The sequence below is a fragment of the Ailuropoda melanoleuca genome, chromosome 6 (genome assembly GCF_002007445.2).
Source record: "Ailuropoda melanoleuca isolate Jingjing chromosome 6, ASM200744v2, whole genome shotgun sequence".
NCBI classification, from domain to species: domain Eukaryota; kingdom Metazoa; phylum Chordata; class Mammalia; order Carnivora; family Ursidae; genus Ailuropoda; species Ailuropoda melanoleuca.
In genome coordinates, this window is record NC_048223.1 from 30,426,868 (window position 1) to 30,446,092 (window position 19,225).

The 19,225-nt window shown below is 38.1% G+C and overlaps 1 protein-coding gene across 11 annotated transcripts in view; it reads left to right on the top strand.

Annotated features, from left to right (window-relative positions):
• Nucleotides 1-19,225, top strand: part of RBMS3 (RNA binding motif single stranded interacting protein 3) — a 692,098-nt gene that overhangs the window by 442,630 nt on the left and 230,243 nt on the right. For all 11 annotated transcript variants that reach the window (XM_034662113.1, XM_034662109.1, XM_034662108.1 and 8 more), the window contains exon 6: nt 6,650-6,729. In XM_034662113.1, the coding sequence (XP_034518004.1) occupies nt 6,650-6,729 (80 nt within the window). The remainder of the gene's footprint in view (nt 1-6,649; nt 6,730-19,225) is intronic.

Below are 19,225 nucleotides of genomic sequence, written 5' to 3' on the forward strand. Positions count from 1 at the left end.
GGCTGCTATGATGACATCACTTCTAAAACCAAATGTGTGGTGTTTCCTAACAATAAATACATATTGTTTTTCCACATCGGTTCTCCAGTTATGACACCAACTGGGTGTCCAACCATTCAATTCAATTCTAACACTATGTAGGGTTATCGCCAGACCTCACAGGTTGAAGGGCTCAGTCTCACAAGACTGTTCCCACTTCAGACACCAATCCTAAATGGTGGGAGCCGCCCAGCATTCCTTGACCCCATCAGATTTGCTGATTCACTAAAACAATCCACAGAACTCATGAAAACAATTTACTTATGTTTACTAGTATGTTACGAAGGATACAACTCCGGAATGGCCAAAAGAGATGTAAAGGGCAAGATATAAGGTATAAGAAGTGGCTCAGAGCTTCTCTGTCCTCCCTGGGGACACCACCCTCCCAGCAAATCAGTGTGTTCACCAACCTGGAAGCTCTCAGGAGTGGTTATTATGGAGGTTTTATTGCATAGGCATGGATGATTCATTTACTGCCCATTGGTGATTGAGCTCAATCTTGAGCCCCTCTCCCATCCCCAGAGGGGGTAGGTGGGGCTGGAGCCTCCACCCTTCCAATCATTTGGTCTTTGTGGTGATCAGCCCCATCCTGAATCTATCTAGGGGTCCCTTCTTGAGTCACTTCATTAACATAAACTCAGGTCTGGCCAAAAAGGCCTTATTATAAGTAATGAAGGACACTTCTTTCACTCAGGAAATATCACCAATTTTAGGGGTTCTGTGTCAGAAACCAGGGACAAAGACTAAATTTATTTTTATTGTACCATAGTTGCCATGCAGCAAATGTGGATCAGACCATATCATCTTTCAAGAGGAATCAGGAATCCAAATTTTCATGTGAAGTCTCCCAGTCTTTAGATGTTGACAACCATTTCAGATTCTCCAAAAGCTCTTTGTAGTCCAACAGAACTTTCTACCTGAAGGCTGGATTCAGTCCATGATTTCTAGTTTGGGACATGTGACAAAGAGCTCCAGAACAGTGGTTTTCAACCCTGGCTGCACACTGGCATGACCTGGGTAGCCTTGAAAACTATGTGCCTGGACTTCATGCCAAAGCCGTTAAATTAGAGTCTTCTGGGCTGGGGCCCAGACATCGGTATTTTTGAAAATAGTTCTTGATCATTTTAGTATACAGTCATTTTAAAGGAAACATTTTGGGATAAGTTCAATTTAGCAGAAAAGTTACAAAGGTAATAAAGAGTTCCCATATACACCACGCCATTTGTTAACATTTTACACCACCATAGTGTATATGTCAAAATTAAGAAACTGACATTGATACATTACTATTAACTAAACTCCAGACTTTATTTGGATTTCACCAATTTTTCCATTGATATGCTTTTTCTGTTCCAGAATCCAATCCAGGGTACCATTTTTATATTTAGTGGTCATGTCTCATCAGTCTGCTATGGTTTGTGGCAATTTCTCAGACTTCCCTTGTTTTTCCTGAGTAGCACTGGCCAGGTATCCTGGGGATGTCTCCAGAGCTGGATTTGTTTGATGTTTTTCTCATGATTGGATCCATATGATGTATAGGCTTTTGGAAAGAATACCATGGAGGTGAAGTGCCCTTCTAGTCACATTACATGAAGGTATATCTCCATTTTTTAGAACAACTGCTCCAGTTAATAGAGATTGAACAGAATGGAGGCAGCATGATCTATCCAGCATCAGAACACATTAAAGTAGACGAGGACAGGAATTCAGGAGGAATGATGGGAGGCCAGCAACGGAGCTCCGTCTCTTCCAGATAAGCCACCTGAACTGAGAGTCAAGAGACAAAGTTCTATTCCAGATTCATATTCCAGTCTCTAAGGAAGGCAACTAGTGTTCGTTTTTTCATCTGTACGATTTAGAAGTTGATATCTGGGGCTATTTCTAGTCCTGAAATGATATGATTCTAAAACTCTGGAGTGGGTTTTAATTAGTTAAATAAATATTGTCCACAGTTTTGCTTCCTAAAGAGGAATGTGTTGTAATGCCGAGTAAGATGCTACCCACGTGTCTGGGTTTTGGCAAAGGAAGATGGCTGAGACGCAGCTCTGCTTTATTATTTGGAGTTTATGACACTTGTGTCCTCAGAATGTCAAGCAGGTAGAAAACAAATTGTAAAGACTAAAAAGAAAATTCAACTCCTTCACTCGTCTTTGTTCCTGGGACTCGACTGTTGTTCTTTCCATTATGATAGATTAAGAAGTAAATGATGGAATTTATTTTTGAAATCTCAGAAGGAGTGTACATTTTAGGACTTTTAAAAATCTGTTAATGTTGACCCTTTACGTAACTCTAACCGGATTTAGACGGAAGACTGGCTTGCAACGTGGGATATTCTAAGTTGCCGATAATTTGTACAGAGCCCGTGATTGCAAAACCACAAAAATTTCACAATAGCGGAAACCTCTAATTAACCAAAATAAATGGCAGGGTGGGTTTGTTTTAAATATATGGTTAATAATGCTTATTGCTTTAAGATCATAAACCGAGAGATTCTCTACTGAGCTGAGAGAGGTAGGCTGCAGATGGTTTTGCAAAATTCTTTTCCGCGTCTGTGTGTTAAGTCTGACCCAGAACATTCTACTAATATTGGATCAAACTCTCCTCTGATGTAAGTTGCCTGTGGGAATTGTATTGGCTGTGAAACTGGCTCCCCTTAGTAACTGGTGTAAAAAAAAAAAAAAATTTTTTTTTTTTAATCACAATTCTGTGGTTTGTTTTGAATGACTGAGGCCAGGTTCCTAGGCACTGAGACAAGAAAGAATGTCAAACGGGACCTTTAATATGTATTTATATTTAAACATCAGACCTAACAGAAAACCCTGAAGCTTTGTACAATGATTGGAGCCTTGTAAGAACCTAATTAATGTATCTTCGGGTGAATGGTTGGCCTGACACGCGAGCTGTCCCGAGGTACTCGAGGGGGTTCAGGTACCGCCTGGGAAGAATAGAAGCGGTTGTAGTGATTCAGTGGCCCGTCTGAAAGGGACATGTAAAGGCAGCTTTGTCTGGCGTGCCGCCTTTTCAGACTCACTTGATAATGCTGGTGTCAGTTTCAACTGAAGCGTGGGCCAGATTGCAGATAGCTTGCACTGGCGTTTAAAGCAGTTAATTGTGAAACTTGAGAAGAGAATGGGCACATTCTTCCTAAGGTGGCTATTCAAATGCAGTCTCTTCCCCCCAGAGCTCCAGTCTCACTTTTGTTCGGTTTCCACATAACATGCATGAGGAACCCGGAGCCTTTCCCTTGGTAGCTCCTGTTCCACTGCCTTGGCTGGGACTGCTTTGCCTTGTTAAAATGTGCCCCGTGCATTAAAATGAAATTGTCACTGCTGGGTGGTGCAGCCTAACATGGTTTGACACTAAGCGCCGGCAGCTACAGAAAACAGACTTTTATTGCATTTATTCTTTCAGAGACGACAGTCTCTAAAGGCTCACTGCAGACATTCACTTAGTTAAATCTGAATGAAGCCAAAGTGAACAANTCACTGCAGACATTCACTTAGTTAAATCTCAATGAAGCCAAAGTGAACAATCTCTGCCGCTGTCTCTCTGCCGCTGTCTTTGTGTTACTAGGAACAGCCCCCATCCGGCTTGATAGGGCTGTAAAATAGTCTTAAGAAAAGATGATCATACTTGGGATCCAAAAGGGAAGACTTGGGGCTTTCAATCCGGAGCAAAAATATTTTAGGTGCGTAGAGTAGGTGAGCCACCTGATTTGTACTTTAGCTTCCTCTGTATTTCGTAAAACACATTATATAGAATCCAAAAGCACGTGTGCACCCCACCCCCACCCCCACACCCCAATCTAGTTTTAGTCTTCATTTAGAATTCCATGTCATTTTAAGACAAAGAGAAAGGATTTGATTTGTAGGGCTCTTGCAAGCAAGCTTTAGATTCTTAACTGCCTTTTATCTAGATGAGTATCCAGAGAGAGATTGAACAAGGAGGGTGCTCTGGGGCATAAGCTTTTCATTCTGTAGCTCTCCTGGAATAAAAATTCCATAAAGTAACATCTGTAGTAATTAAGGGCTTACATTTCCTCTCCCATTCATGTCTCTGGTAGGAGGGAAGGTTATTGTCCCTCAGAGAGGACGGATACTAGATCCTGTGGGGACACAGAAAGAGCAGAATTAGAATTCTTTTGTTCCTAGAAATGCAAGTTTCCTACTTCAAAAAAATAATAGTAATAACAGTTTGGAAGATTTACTGTAAAAGATTCCAGAGAAAGAAAAACTTGAAGGAGTTAGGGAAACTGTACTTAGCTATTCCTAAATGTTTGGAATGGAGAAAGATTCACCTTGCCTTTCTAACCCAATAGTCTTCTGACTTGGAGGAACTTGTGATTCGGCAGTGAACAAAATGCTCTCTTTGTTTTTATTTTTATTTATTAAAATTGTATGTTATTAAGCTTAAAGAGGTTTGGTTGTTGTTTTTTCCCTCACATTTGGACATAAAATTGATTCATTCTTTACACATTCTTCAAAATAGCACCTATGTGGATCCATTGGGCCATTTGATAAATGAAAAATAACCTATTGGTTTCCTGCACTTCCTTGCCATAGTAGGACCAGCAACATAATTTGTGGAACCCAGTGAAAGATAAAAAGGCAGGACCCCTTGTTAGAAAATCATGAAGAATTTCAAGATGGCACTAGCAGAGTTTTAAACCAAGTACAGGCTTATCCGAAGTCCGTGGTTCTGTCGTTCTGCCCTGGTCTCACACCAGGGAAGTCAGTTTTGCTTGGTAGGTAGAGATTTGCCATGTATATGTGTCTCTATACAGAAAAATGTGCCTCTACCCCTTGCCTCATAGGAATGTACATCAGAATCGACTTTCTTTTTTTTTAATTGAGTCAGAAAATAATGACGGGGCGCCTGGGTGGCACAGCGATTAGCATCTGCCTTCGGCTCAGGGCATGATCCCGGCATTATGGGATCGAGCCCCACATCAGGCTCCTCTGCTATGAGCCTGCTTCTTCCTCTCCCACTCCCCCTGCTTGTGTTCCCTCTCTCGCTGGCTGTCTCTATCTCTGTCGAATGAATGAAAAAATAAAATCTTAAAAAAAAAAAAAAAGAAAGAAAATAATGACAGCCCCCCATTGGAACATGTCTCTGATGCCATCTAGAATTCCTTAACCTGATAATTCAGGTGCCCTTGTCTGCATCTCTCAACGTATCTTCAAGAGTACCCACAACCCCTGTGAAATTTCCACTCAGGGGCAGTATTCTGCTCACCTCACTTCCTCTCAAAAGACACAGGGCCAGTTCAGCCTCCTGCCCTCATGACTTCTCTAAGGGCCCTTCTGGCCTCCTGTGCCCAGTTCTTGGCATTTTCCTGGTTTCTGGAATTCTTCTCACACTTGAATTCCTGTAGCTGTAATAAATGTGTAACTTATTTGGCATTTGTTTACATATTTGCCCTTATCTTATTTCCTGGGCATGTAATAGGCTCCTGAAAACACACTTAAAATTTAGGTGTAGGGAAGTTTTATAACTTGAGTTAAAAGGCTCCATTCCAAGAAAGCTCACGTTAATAACACAGCAGAAAATCCAAAATGATACTTTGCTTTTAGACAAATTTCACACATTTCATACACAGTCTTTCGTATGTGTGTGAGCTGTTTTCCTAGATTTGTATTTGCCTCTAGTGTACTGTTTGGGGGATTTAATTTCCTTTGATCAGAATCAGCCCTTTAATTTTTATCTTTCCCATCCAATGTTATAAAATAATAAAACTCTGCTATAGTTAATTATTTAGAAAATGTTGCCAATACTAGTCTACTCAGAATAGGGCAACACTGCCAATGTTGACATGATGATGGTATAGTTCAAAATGTTCATTCATTAGCTTGCAAGTGAGATGCCAAAATTTGGCCCAAGAAACCTAGTCTAGGAATATGGATTTCTAGTATTAAAAAATAGAGGATTTCCAAAATTCAAAGTGAAGAAAGTTCAGGACTTGAGGTTTACGTATTTATGTTCTCCTCTCCCATTTGGGAGCCCAAATAATTCTCTTTTGTACCTTCACCCAGTGGGTTTTCAATAAAAATGTCAAGGTGTTGATGACAACAGTAATCATGGCGTTAGACTGCGCGCACAGGAGACACAGCGCATCTCCTCAGTCCCTCAACACAACAGCTTAGTAGTTACAGTTCGGCTTTGGTGTTAGACAAGCCTCAGTTAAAATCTCAACTCTGCCACTCATTGCCAAGGTCACTCGTCTGTGTAAGCCTCAGAGCCCTTGATGTGAAGACCTTCCTTTCAGGTGTACTAATTCAGACATTCAGCAGATATTTATCGAGCACTTTTAAATGCCAGACCTTGTTTTGTGGATTAAATAAAATGATGCCTCAGTATTTCTTCTGGGAGAGGAGCCAGCCTAGCGCCATCCACAGAGGCAACCTTCAGTGCGGTAAATAATACCTACTCTCAGCAATGGCGAGTTTGTGAAATTCTGATCATGGTGGTCATGGCAACAGTTGACAAGTCTCATAGAATTCTCAAATCAAGCTTTTCCGTGGCTTACCTATTTTCCCTTTCCTTTTTATTTACTTTTCCTGAATATGCATGACCTTATGAAAGTATATGATCCCGTTTACCTCTTTTGCAGGATGGAGTCTACTGAAAAATGTGAAGTGGTAATTCAACATTTTAATGGAAAATATCTGAAAACACCACCAGGCATCCCAGGTAAGAAATACCCATTAAGTAATCATTCATTTGTGTCTAGGCTTATTGCTGTTATTCAAATGAGTACATGGTAAAGCCCTTGGTTGTCACTGGGAACGAAAAGGTTGCTTTTGTAATTGTGTATTTTTAAATGGTGTATAGGATCTCATCTTTCACAAAACTACCAAAATCTTCTTGGTGCTTCTTTGGCCTTTCTTTTGACTCTCTGGCTGCTGATTGCCTGAAGTGAATTGGAAGAGAAACAGCAAAGAATACTTTAAAATGCACTTCAAGTGAAGGTAGTTTATGACTCCTGTCATTAATGTTGGTATTTTGATTTCTGTTTTATAATGTATCTATCTAAACAGTGAGAGTCACAGTGAAGTACACTGATTGATGCCAGTTTCCAGACATTTCTTACCAGTCCACACAAGAAGGGTACAGAGAGCGAGAGGAAGCATTTAGAAATGTTTTTTGGGTTTTTTTGCATTTAGAAACTTTTATAGCAATTTGATATTACCATGAAATCTGAATGCATAATCTCATATATTTTTAAAAAATATCAGTTACCGACATACTGGTCTTTTTTTTTTTTTTTTTTTAAACTCTCCAGGTGTTTCTCCCAGGCAAGTGTGGAAAGCACTAATTATGTAACTCTCTCCACCAGCTACCCATAACTGAAGTAATTTCCTTTATTTTCACACCCAATCAAAGAAAATTAGCCTTCATCCTATTTCCACAAAGAAAAAAAAGATAACCTAAATATTTAACCTAAAAGATAACCCCAATATTTAAGTTCCCTCTAAAAAAAAACCCCACAAAAACTGAAAAAAACTCCACAAATTTACTACAAAAAGAAAACATAACATATAACTAAACAGTGCAGCATTTCAGCTGNTACTGGAGATTGAATGAAGTGCTGAAAAGGAAGAATTATGAGTGGATAAAGAAATGTCTGACTAATCCACATTGGTTTATTGGTTGCTCTCTCATTTTTGGTGATTCTCAGGGATAAAATGTGACTTCTTCCGTCTTATATTTTCCTTTTGATTTTTTTAAGCTGGACCTCTATAGTGTTTGCTATGTAATGCGTCTGCTATTTAAAACACATGGTTCAAGAGTTCAGGGGTTGAATAAAACGTGTTCCTTAAAATATATTGAGGCTACATCAAAGAGGAAATCTGAACAAAATAGAAATATTATTGTAGAGAAGTCAGGGTCCTCTTAGGACTCAGTTCATTTGGGTGTCGGGGAAGGAGAAAGGCCCTTCAGACACTCACTAAGATGATCTGGAAAATCCAAAGTAGCATCTCCTGGTTAATCAGAGAGCACACACACACTGATGCCTGTGCCTCGATTTGGTTAGCTTCCATGCGTAACGTTCCCTTGAGAACCGACTGCATTATGATCCAATTGGAGACATATGGTGTTGTTAAGAAAAGAGTTAGCAGTTTTCATCTCAGCATGTAAGCTGTCCTTGAATTTTAGGAGAAATACTTATTTTTTTTCTCTTTTAGCNGTTCCTTAAAATATATTGAGGCTACATCAAAGAGGAAATCTGAACAAAATAGAAATATTATTGTAGAGAAGTCAGGGTCCTCTTAGGACTCAGTTCATTTGGGTGTCGGGGAAGGAGAAAGGCCCTTCAGACACTCACTAAGATGATCTGGAAAATCCAAAGTAGCATCTCCTGGTTAATCAGAGAGCACACACACACTGATGCCTGTGCCTCGATTTGGTTAGCTTCCATGCGTAACGTTCCCTTGAGAACCGACTGCATTATGATCCAATTGGAGACATATGGTGTTGTTAAGAAAAGAGTTAGCAGTTTTCATCTCAGCATGTAAGCTGTCCTTGAATTTTAGGAGAAATACTTATTTTTTTTCTCTTTTAGCATAAAAGACACTTTAAGACACTCTGCCCAGACCTGTCATTGAATAAAGGGGTTGCATTGTTAGAGGATTCTCCCCTTATTTATCCCATTTTATCCAACGGATGCTTGTCTATATATAAAGCATTCAAACTAGGTGTGAATTAGGTTATATAAAAAAAATTAACAACGAGCAACTTATGTAGAAATTATTGTTGATTCAAGTTGTAATACATTTCAGGTTTTTTTTTTTTTTAGGTTTCTTCATTTTCAGAAAAAGACAGTGAAATCCTTCTTGACTTGATTGATTTGAAACTGTACTGTTTGGTTTTCCCCACAGAACATAGCTGACTAATACAATTTAATGCTAAAGACAAAGAAAGTCACTACAAATCCCCAAATGTCTGGGCATTCTTCCTGAATACACAGGCTGTGATATCAACCTGTCTAATATCATAGCTACACCCAATGGAAACATTGTGAATAGCAAGAACCTGGTTATGAGTTTCTCACTCAGTTTTATCTCATGGGAACACAAGAGGCAACATAATTATGCTCAGTTATAAAACTCTTAAGAGATATAAGTTTATAGCTTCTGAGATTTGCACTCAATGTAATAGAATTAAATATACGATATTGACCATCATTATTACTTGAATTTGCTTATTTATGCAGTGGAAGTCAAACAGAGTTTATTAAATGTTTCAAATGTTAACAGAAGATATTTCATCTTTAATATTTAAGTTTGCTATGGAATAAAACAGGATATAATGCAAAATGTGGGTATTTTGGTAAGTCCAGTAGTAAAATGCCCTCATTGGGTTGATTAACAAAGTCAGAATGGGTATGATAGAATATGAGTGTATGCTGTTTGCCCTTATTGGTCCTCACTGCTTATTTGTTGTAGATGATTGAAATGTTATTGTCAAAAACTCATATCTTAATCCAATTCTCTATTCCAACTTGAAGACTGCAAGTGGGATGTTAGTACAGGCCCTGCTATCAGATTGGAAGTGATTCCTTTGACATTTTCAAAAGAAATGACCAATTTCCTAACTTTTTCAATCCTACTGTAGCTTTAGAGAGACTGTCCTTGCTTGTGGGTATACTAAATAAAACCGACTATAATTGATCTGACTCCCCTACAACTAAAATAGAATTCAAAAAATTATAAAAATCTCATTGTTCTACATTATCCAGATTTGGCACCTTTGAATTCAGAAGTTTCCAGTTTTCTGGAACTCACATTGATGGCTTCAATATAATGCTTTAAGGTCATGCCATTGATGGCCCCACAGTGATCCAATAGTAACCTGAGATTCTCAGGTGCTAAGAAAGCTGTAGAAAAGATTGCATGTTAAGTCAATCATCTTCTTATACTAGACCCCTGCTTTTATCTTACGTTAAGCAAGTAGAGAACAATTGGTACCAAATTTGCATTCTTTACTTCCTTATTTAAGGATGACTTGGAGGAAATGTGCACGTGTCACTGGGCAAACACAGTGCCATTTTGGTTTCTGTCACTTTTGACAAATGATTTCTCTTAAAGGAGGTGCAAAGTTAATTACTTCCCTGAGATGATCATCCAGTTTCCAAATCCCCTACTGTGTCATTTCTATACAAGAATAAGAAAGAAATCTAATTCAACCAAAACTTCAGCATTGCTCTGAATTTCAAATTCGAAAAACATTATAGTTAAGGATATTTGCAAGGACGTGTAACATTGACCACATTCATGTTGCTGCTTCCATTTTGATTTGCGAGTCTAGCAACAATTTATTCATTAAATATGATTCATGATGGTATTTAATCTTGATTCCTGCTGACAGATTATGTGAGTTGGAAGGAAACTTTGTAGATATCTTCTTTTGGTTCATGCTTTCTCTCTTGGGGCTCCTCCTTTTTGTCCGTAAGAGATCTAACTTTAATGAATACATCATGGATCGTTAATGTGTATTAGAGCCTCCAGAACTAATTCTGTTCACTTTGGATTGTAACGTTGTCCACAGATTTTGGTTACCTGGATCAATGAAGCTAAATGTACATACCCAAAAAATCAAGTTATTTGAATTCTGATATATACAGTATGGGATCAGGCAACTGTGTTGCTACTAGCAGGTGGGAAGGAGAGACCCACTTCAATCATGTAGCCATCTGCAGAAAGAGATCATCTAGTATTTTCTCCCTCCCCTAGAGGGAAAAGAAAACACAGTGTTCCATAAATGTTGCATGTCCTACACATCGATCTTGATGTTTTCTGGACAAAATGAAGGATCATTAGTTGCTTGCCTGCCTAACCCCAGACATTTCTTTGTCCCATAATGAATTGCACAGCAACATTGTGCAGCCCCAAAGCATTTCATTTTCAAACCTCTGGTAAAAGCAAAGGGTAAGTTCCCAGACACTTAAGGGATCTGTAGGGCATGAACTTAAAAGGTTCACTTCCAAAGAGCCCCGGAGCAGAGTGATGCACCATGTGGAAAAGGCTTCCACATGTAAGGACATGTATTGATGAACGGATCATGCAGGCTAGTTTGTAGAAAAATAAATCACATTTTGCTCTCAAACTAGACTGCCTGTAAGCACATTTTCCTATCAATGGAGCAGTCTTTCCAGAAGAAAATGGAATAACCCACTTTTAGTATGATTTTCTTACTCTTTAGGTAATTATATCTAATCCCAGTTGAACTTCAAAAAAGTAGGGAAGGGTAGGGAAAGAGCTCACCATCTTTTAAGATGTTTTTAATTTAAACAAATCTGTGATCAACAGAAATTTAGACAACTAAGTGAATGATAGAGGAAGCATATTTTTCTAATAAAATAAAATTGTGTGCCTTATTGATGTTTTGACATACAATCTTTCTATTGTGTGTTTAAGTAAAAATGTGTATGATTGTGGATGGATATATATTTGTTTGTTTGTTTGTTTATTTATTTATTTATTTCATGGGACTATGTGAGGAAAAATATTTAAAGTCTGGTAATTCTTTAAAGAACATGAAAAGAGTAAATTATCAGCAATGTACTTAAATGCCATTTATATTCTGTTAAAGACACGGTACACAATTCTGAATGTTTGGCAACAGTATACAAATTCTTAGCAGCGGACAGTGTTGTAGTCCCTCACAGTGTTTCCTCAGTGATACCTGTCAATTAAGTCCACAAATGTGACAAATGTAATAGTTGAGTAAAAGGCAACAAGTAGAAAACGATTACGGTATACAGCATAGCAAAAATATATTTTTTTATGGTTTTACTTGGTTGAAGCATTGCCTAACTCTGAGCTTTTCATCTTTGGGAAACTAAAACATCATTTACATAAGAAACTTTGTAAACACTACAATCCCCAATGGAGTGTCAGTTTAGGTTTCTCATTAATAAGAGGATTTTTGCAATATTTAGGAACTACTTCCTGTGAAGCCTCTCATTTTTAATGTTAGTGATCCTTCTTGATTATTTCAAGGTACCAAATACATGCTTGCTTCATGATGAAACACCGTTGGAATATTATTAGTGAACTTCACAGAGTAGCCTGGCAATTTCGTTGTCAGTAGTCTTAGAATCTGTATGAATTCTATGGACATGGATTAGGTCAGTCATTTCTCAGCCTTCCTATGGAGACACAGTTGATACTGTGAAAGTATGAGTTGGTTACTGATTAGAGAGGGGAGAAAGGAGACAAAGATGATTAAATTTCTAAATCTGGAAAATGAGAAGCCTGACAAGGACGGTGCAGGGCATCATCCTCAGGAGGTTAGAAATGGTTGGAATGGGTTGTGTGCCCCATGCTCCATCCCCTCCTCCTACCTGATTACAGCTGCAGATGAAGTGGGCAACCTCTGTTCCAATCTGGAAGCATCCATCTGGAGCATCTACTGAATCTCTCCACTTTTCTACCTCAGGGCAAAATATATGAAAGCTCACCCAAGCCAGTATAGGTTTTCTGCAAACACTGGGAGAGTTATCACTTCTTGGGACAACCCTCCATTAAAGGGGTATTGAAGTCAAAGGATAAAATTGAGGCTCTCATTCTTTGGAGAGATAATTCAGGTCACGTTCTACAAGATTCCTTAGGGAATAGTCCACAGTGGTGAAACAAGCTCAGTGAGGCACGTTTTATTGGCTTTTCCTTTTCCTTGCCTTTTCCCTTTCTATAATATCTGCTTCCTGGCATTAGCTCCTGATTAAACTACCTTGTCCCAAGCTCTGATTTGGGGAAACTCAAATTTAGGTGGGTGTTACCAGAATTATAATGGGAACTATGTTTTGATTAAAACTTCTGATCATGGAGGAAAACAGACCCAGTTAAAACGGTGAAGTGACTTTCATAGACCAAATGTATTGTTTTTATGATCTCTTTTTTAACAGCAGCACTTATGAACCACATATTTGGGATGATAAAGATTGATATTAGTGGTAGTAGACACGTGGCAACCAGGGTTTAAATTTAGCAAGAGAAGTATGGAAGAAGATAAAGACAAAAATGCCACCAGTGACATGGCTGATCTCAGAACAGCTGAGGATGTAAAAGATGTGGATGGTTGTTGCAACTGGGGAGGGAAAGGAAAACTAGGTGATAGTCATAATGATAGCAGCAAAGTGAAGGTGGGATGCAAGCACAGAAAATTAGGGAGGTTTTGGTCCCGGATGAATGTGGAGATAATGAGGTTCAAAGTGCGAATGGCTGTAGTTGGCTTAAGAGAAATGGAAATGATCTTTAGCTGGACAACTGGAGACTTCGGATTAGAATGTTGGAAGTTTGCAGCAACACTGGAGATTTCCTTACTTAATCCTATACTTCCCTTGATTTTCTCTGAAGTTCTAACCTTTACAGGAGCAGGTGGGAAAGTGTAAGCAGTGCTGAGGTAATTTTTTGTTTATCTATTTGATTCTGAGTTTTCTAAACCAGGCTTTGTTTTTGTATTTGTTTTTGTTTTTCCATTTTTCCTGCTTCAAGAGCTATTGCTCAACTCAGTGTCGCTTCTTAGCAACTGTTCTTTGGAGTCGGTGTGCACTTCCATGGATTGAATAACCCTTCTACTTGTATTTGCTTTAATGAACTTCTGAGGGTATACAGTAAATGCACAACTCCTGTGCATCAACAAACTTGGAAGAAAACGTTGAGATAAATCTTCACATCTTTTCTTAATAGTTAGCAAAGATTCTTTGCAACACATGTGTATAGCTAAATATACAGAGAGAACACTAAATATTTACAAGAAAAGGAAACTTAGAGAAAGATTCTAGTCATTTTTTGAAAAGCCTCCCCGCCCCCCCCGCCAAGACTGCTTTTCAAGGTGTTATCCTGGCACTCTAAATGTTATTTCTTTAAAGAACTCATTTTTGGACCGTGCAATGAGGAATTCTGTATTCTGACATAGCAAATAGTCCTGCCTGACTTATATTTGAAATCAAGTCTTGGTCTGAACTTTCTGCTGTTGAATCTAGTTAAGCACTCTTACCATGCTGTCCTTTTCCCCTTTTTTCTTTTTGCTCTCCTTCACATTTAAAAAAAAAAGAGGGGCGCCTGGGTGGCACAGCTGGTTAAGCGTCTGCCTTCGGCTCTGGGCATGATCCCGGCGTTATGGGGTCGAGCTCCACATCAGGCTCCTCCACTATGAGCCTGCTTCTTCCTCTCCCACTCCCCCTGCTTGTGTTCCCTCTCTCACTGGCTGTCTCTATCTCTGTCGAATAAATAAATAAAATCTTAAGAAAAAAAAAAAGGAAAAGAAAGGAAAAGTGAATTATCTTGAGAATAAACAGGAAAAAAAGAGCTCTTATTCTGTGCTTTTGTCCCTTTGGCATAATGTTGCTTCTCCCTCCCCAGAGGAAGTACTACACTGGCTTATTTCTACTACAATATAGTATTCAGAAAATCTGTAGCATTTAATCAATATGATATGGTCAATATGCTTTACTGGCGATGTGTTTTCTGTGGTTATGTGTGAGGACCAATGAATAGTAGCAGAATTTGTCTGACATTGCCACCTGGCTCCAGAATCTGATTATTTTATTTTNAGGAAAAAAAAAAAAGGAAAAGAAAGGAAAAGTGAATTATCTTGAGAATAAACAGGAAAAAAAGAGCTCTTATTCTGTGCTTTTGTCCCTTTGGCATAATGTTGCTTCTCCCTCCCCAGAGGAAGTACTACACTGGCTTATTTCTACTACAATATAGTATTCAGAAAATCTGTAGCATTTAATCAATATGATATGGTCAATATGCTTTACTGGCGATGTGTTTTCTGTGGTTATGTGTGAGGACCAATGAATAGTAGCAGAATTTGTCTGACATTGCCACCTGGCTCCAGAATCTGATTATTTTATTTTTTTGATTTTATTTGTTTATTTATTTGACAGAGATAGAGACAGCCAGTGAGAGAGGGAACACAAGCAGGGGGAGTGGGAGAGGCAGAAGCAGGCTCCCAGTGGAAGAGCCTGATGTGGGGCTCGATCCCAGAACGCTGGGATCATACCCTGAGCCGAAGGCAGACGCTTAAGGACTGAGCCACCCAGGCGCCCCTGGAATCTGATTTTTTTAAAAGCAATTGTAATTTCATGGAATGGAGAGGAAGGATAAAGAGGTTTTCTATCTATCTCCAAAATCACAAACCATCTCCATCTATTCTTTCTAAAATAATCCATTCAGGTCTTCAGAAATTTCTGCATTGAAGATTTCATAATAAAAACTTACAAAATAAATTATAAAACCTTGTTTTTATTTCTAAAATGATGTTGGGCTTTGCTTTCTGTCAGCACCACTAATGAGTAGTTAAACCATTTAGTGTCTGTCCCAATGAGTTCTATTAGCAAGCAAAAAGGGTTGAGTGGCCTAAGGCCAATTAAGACACAAGCCATAGAAACCAGCTCTGAATAATTAAGTGCATTTCTAAATCTAGAATCTCATTTAACCAAATTTTGGGTAAATGGACGGTATACTGAATTAAATACTTGCCACTCTGTTACAGTTACCATCAAGAAGCTTACCATGCACTAACTCATAAATCATGATCTAATTTTTAGAATGAAAAGTTTGCAAAATTTAAAGAAAATATTTTAAGAGGAATATAAATGAAAACACTCATTAGGCAAGCTCTGAACAAGTCATCATTTGTTTATCTTAATACTGTTTCTTCTGATTTCTTACTTCTTTAAGCCTTTGAATGATGAATCAATTTGTTTACTATTATTTTAGCTATTTGTCAGTACAGGAAAAAAAAATCCTTCATAAGAAATTGGTAGGCTTATGATCTTCTTTTTATATATATTTCAAAGGCACATTCATCCCGTTGGATTATACATTTTTCTAAAAAAGGACTTCGATATTTATCTTTCCCTTTACCCTTAAACAATTAGCCTATAAACTCTCTCAATGCAAGGATTTCATCTTGCTGTTTATGTTTCAAGTGTCTAACCAATGACTCTCACAGATAATTATTTGTTAAATGAGTAAATAAGTGCTTGTGGGATACAGAATAATGCTCCCTCTCCTCAAATATCTCTGTTTACTCCCCACTACCTGTTAATGTGTTAGTTTCTGTGGCAAAGAAGAAATAAGGCTGCATTTGGAATTAAGCTTGCTGATAAACTGACCTTAAAGCAGGGAAATTATTCTGGATTATCTCAGTGAGCCCCATGTAATCACAAGGGTCCTTAAAAGCAGAAGCAAGCGGGGCACCTGGGTGACTCAGTCCATCAAGCGTCTACCTTCTGCCAGAGTCCTGGGATCGAGTCCTGCATCAGGCTCCTTGCTCACTAGGGAGCCTGCTTCTCCCTCTGCCCCTCACCCTGCTTATACTCTCTCTCTCTTCCTCTCTCACATAAATAAATAAAGTCTTAAAAAAAAAAAAAGTGGAAGCCAGGGTCAGAAGAGGTTAGATTGATGCAATAGGAGAAGGACTTGGCCCATCATTGTTGGCCTTGAAAATGGAGGAATGTGGGCAGCCTCTGGAAGCTGAAAAAGGCAAGGAATTGGATTCTCCCCTAAAGCTTCTGTAAAGGAGCTCAGCCCTGTTGACATCATGATTTTAGCTCAGTGGGATCTGTGTACTACTTCTGACCTACAGAACTGTAAGATCGTCAATTTGTGTTGTTATTTATGCCCCTAAGTTTTTTGTTAACTTGTTAGCAACAAGAGAAAACTATCACACTAATACAAACCTGTGTAGACCAAATATCATCCACACCATTTCGAGATTACATCACTGACAGCCTCTGGAGGACTTTCTTAGTTTCACCTACTTTTAATCTTCTTTGTATCTTTTGGGTTGCTTGTATGTTAAACAGGAAAAAAAAAACTATCTTGTTAATTATTTTGAATTTACAGATTCTTTGCACCTTCTCATAAGGATATATTAGAATGGAAGACTGTTGGACATCTTAAAAGAGAGTCTTTGGGGGTGGGTGCTTAGATCTCAGAGCACATTACTTTTGAGGTAAAGAAATCAAATATTAATCAAACCATCTGGTTCCATAAAATATGCCAGAAAAAAAAATATACCAATTGTAAACCTAAATTCATGCAAATGTGTATCTCTTAGGTTTCAACCTTAATACTTGCCTTCGACTGTTCCTGTTATTGAAAGATTATTACGGCTTAGAAGAGATCATAGAGGTTATAGAGCTGATATCAGCCATAAGTTTTAGATGATTCTCTCTGAAGCATAGATGGTGCTTCTACTCCAGCTCATTACCCCCCAAAATAAAGAGTTAAGCTGTTAATGGTTGAGTCCCATATGAAAATTTAGTTGTGAGATACAAGTAAAAACCCAGGGAAGTAACTGGATTCTTATTAAGTGCTAACAAAGATATATAGATAATTCTTATTATTTAAACCATTAAAAAAACTTTACATGAATTTACAAAAATGTATTTTTCAGCCAAAGGTGTATTGCAAACCTGCAGTAAGATTAGGAAGCTGTAAATGTGAAAACATAGACTTTTTCTCTTGAACTGAGAGGGGGACTTATTTTGGACCAGAAGTTTTATTAAACAGTTGCACTAATTGAGTCACCGAAATGACTTAAAGTAAATGGAGTAAACAATTCAAGTTGATTTCTAGTTATTTGTTATTAGAGCAGGTGTTAGCACGCCCAGGCTGAATGTCCTTCAGCCAGCACCCCGTACTGTCTCTAGGTGGACTGCCGTCTGGTTGCAGGAGCCTATCTCCTGTGTACAGTGAGAATCAGAAGTGCCTAGGAATTTACAGCCTTCTGGTTAGATAGCCTTTAAACAATGTTTGACTGGTATTGGAGTATCTATACCCCACTTGTTTTGCTCCTGGTGAGAACACCAGAGTGTGACCTACACTATCTCCAAAGCTTCCTGGACTTTCTGGAAGATAGACACACTAGACACACTCTAAGTAAGGTAGCACTTACTGATAAGTAACAGGCTTCTCTGAAAAAAGCATGGACAGTTTGCCTACTGATAAGACATTTGCAAAGGTATACAGAATTGCAATCATATATCCTGAGTAAGTAGACCACTGGTTGTTACCGTGTTTTTACTAACCATAATATGTCTTGATAAAGGTCCATTCAGAGGAATCAAAATTGTACCAGTGTATAAGCTAATGGGGTTTTAATGCAATAGTTCTTAAAATATAAAAGCACTGAAGCCAAATATTGAAACTAACCTATTTTATGTGCAATCACTTTAAGATGGCATGGTTTGTTTGAGCCAAATGGTGGTCCAAAGACCTATGGGGTTCCTGAGATCCTTTCTGGTGGTCTACAAGATCAAAATATTTTCATAATACTGACACATTATTTGCCTTTTTCACTCTGATTCTCTCATGAGTGTAGAGTAGAGTTTCCCAGAAGCTACGTGATGTGTGATATGGCAGCAGATTGAATGCAGAAGCAGATATGAGGGTCCAGCTGTCTTCTATTAAAACTGAAATTAAAAGGATTTACAAAAATATGAAACAAGGCCATTCTTGTCTTTATTTATTTTGTCTTTGAAGTTTTTTAAATAAAAATGTGTCACTTATCATATGGTGGGTTTATTATTGCTATTTTAAAACAAATTTTAAAACTAGTAAATATCATTAGCTATAACCTATGTAAACAGAAGCTCTTTGAGGTCTTCAATAATTTTTAAGAGTGTAAAGAGTTTCTGAGACAAAAACAGTCAAATCAACAGACACAATAACTTTGTATGCCACTGATACAGAGCAGAATTTTAGAATCAAGCCCTTTTCGCTTCTCAGAATTAGAAGAATTAAGGAAGAGAGCCAGGGTAAAGAGGAAGTTTAAAATATCCTCTCCTCTTTCTGATCTTATTGTGAAAACCTAGACATGTTCTAGAAAGTTATTTTAAGTGGAGGAATTTTAAAAAATTACTATCATATGAGTTACACTACTATTTTTTGAAAACAAGCATGCAGATACCTTAAACTATAATGAATGTTTTGTTTTTTCAAATACAAAAACAGTGGTTATTCTGAACATTCACATTATCATTTTATTAGTGAGTACTATATAGAATATAGTTTGACAGAATATGTGAATGTTTCCTTGGAACAGTAAATATAGACAGCATGTGTGTTATGCCGAGATTGTGGGAATGGGGCTGTAATTTGTGAGTGGCATGTGAGTCTGCTAGAATATAGGAAGAGTTAGGAAGACTAATATCTATGAGCCACAG